General features: G+C 50.4%; 1 protein-coding gene across 1 annotated transcript; it reads right to left on the bottom strand.

Moving 5' to 3' along the window:
* Positions 1-82: 82 nt before the first annotated feature.
* LOC106512731 (protein TANC2) lies at positions 83-406 on the bottom strand (the record flags this gene model as incomplete). Its single annotated transcript, XM_014001283.1, is given in 1 exon segment — positions 83-406. A coding segment is annotated over 1 exon segment (324 nt), but the record flags the coding sequence as incomplete, so codon positions are not given.
* Positions 407-548: the final 142 nt, after the last annotated feature.

Here is a 548-nt window from a genome sequence, read left to right as displayed (position 1 = left end):
TGTGTGTGTGTGTGTGTGTGTGTGTGTGTGTGTGTGTGTGTGGAAGCACAGGACATGACTCACTCACATCCACACATCTTACCTGCTACTGAGTTAGGGCGAGGGATGAGGTTGAGGGTGATTGAGTGGACAGAACCAGAGGAGTAGGCGGAGCCAGGGCCTCGGTCTGGGTGGAGCTTGTTCAGGCTGTAGGTGGACACGGACATGTTGTCCTCTGTCCTGTACAGGGAGCTCTTGTTGGGACCCTGTCCTGCTATCATACATGAAGATGAAGTGGGGGCCACCACTGGCTGACCTTCCTGCTGCCAGTGGTGGAGGCTGCTGCTGCCACGGTAACTATTGCCTAGGTATTTCGTGGCATCCTCCCGCTTTGCAGCAGAATCAGCAGAATAGCTGGTCAGGGTGGCTGAAAGACAAGAATGAAGAGAAGGTGGGACATGTTCCATGGCATTTCCTCAAAACAAAGAATAAAGTTGTACTTTGTTGTTTCTGGAACATAGACATAGACATAGACATAGACATAGACATAGACATAGACATAGACATAG

Source organism: Austrofundulus limnaeus, unplaced genomic scaffold (assembly GCF_001266775.1).
Source record: "Austrofundulus limnaeus strain Quisiro unplaced genomic scaffold, Austrofundulus_limnaeus-1.0 Scaffold11129, whole genome shotgun sequence".
NCBI classification, from domain to species: domain Eukaryota; kingdom Metazoa; phylum Chordata; class Actinopteri; order Cyprinodontiformes; family Rivulidae; genus Austrofundulus; species Austrofundulus limnaeus.
This window is presented reverse-complemented; position numbering and strand designations above follow the sequence as displayed.